Below are 572 nucleotides of genomic sequence, written 5' to 3'. Positions count from 1 at the left end.
GTCTGATCGATGTGTTTGTCCTCAGTGGGCCCCCTGCGGGTGGAGTTCAACACCTCTGTGAACCTGGAGCAGGTAAAGAAGTACAACCCCATGCTGCAGCCAGGCGGACGCTTCAAACCCAGAGACTGTGAGGCGCTGCAGAAAGTTGCCATCATCATTCCCTTCCGCAAACGAGATGAACACCTCAAGTACTGGCTCTACTATCTGCACCCCATTCTGCAGAGACAGCAGCTCGACTACGGAGTCTACGTCATCAATCAGGTACGTGTGATGTCACACTGTCATTAGACCACAGGAGTCTGTGTGACCAGCTGGAGGTGTGGATTTAAAAGTTGTGGCTGTGAAGGTTTGTGTTACTGATGCTCTGATAGCAGTAGCACATGTCGTAGTACTAGTGAGGTATAAAGAAGTATTTCTGGTCATGGTATCAGTAGAGCTACTATCAGAGGTAGTGGTTATGTCAGTCAGTTTTCCTGTCAGTGAGATGAGGTGACAGTGAATGAAGACAACAGCAGAAGGTACTGGAGTATTGAGGGCCTCTGCACGGTCCTGGTTCTGCTCGACACATGCAC

At 49.8% G+C, this 572-nt stretch overlaps 1 protein-coding gene across 1 annotated transcript; it reads left to right on the top strand.

Annotated features, from left to right (window-relative positions):
* Positions 1 to 6: 6 nt before the first annotated feature.
* Positions 7 to 303, top strand: LOC109954372 (beta-1,4-galactosyltransferase 1-like). Its single transcript, XM_020589726.1, has one exon. The coding sequence runs from the start codon at positions 10 to 12 to the stop codon at positions 286 to 288; it is 279 nt and encodes a 92-aa protein (XP_020445382.1). The 5' UTR covers positions 7 to 9; the 3' UTR covers positions 289 to 303.
* Positions 304 to 572: the final 269 nt, after the last annotated feature.

This window comes from Monopterus albus, unplaced genomic scaffold (genome assembly GCF_001952655.1).
Source record: "Monopterus albus unplaced genomic scaffold, M_albus_1.0 scaffold7492.1, whole genome shotgun sequence".
Lineage (NCBI taxonomy): Eukaryota > Metazoa > Chordata > Actinopteri > Synbranchiformes > Synbranchidae > Monopterus > Monopterus albus.
Note: the sequence above shows the minus strand (reverse complement) of the source record. Positions and strands in the feature narration are given on the sequence as shown.

Bases quoted from the DNA above. Each gene is read 5' to 3' on its own strand.
- LOC109954372 (XM_020589726.1), top strand. From the start codon at position 10: ATGTGTTTGTCCTCAGTGGGCCCCCTGCGGGTGGAGTTCAACACCTCT.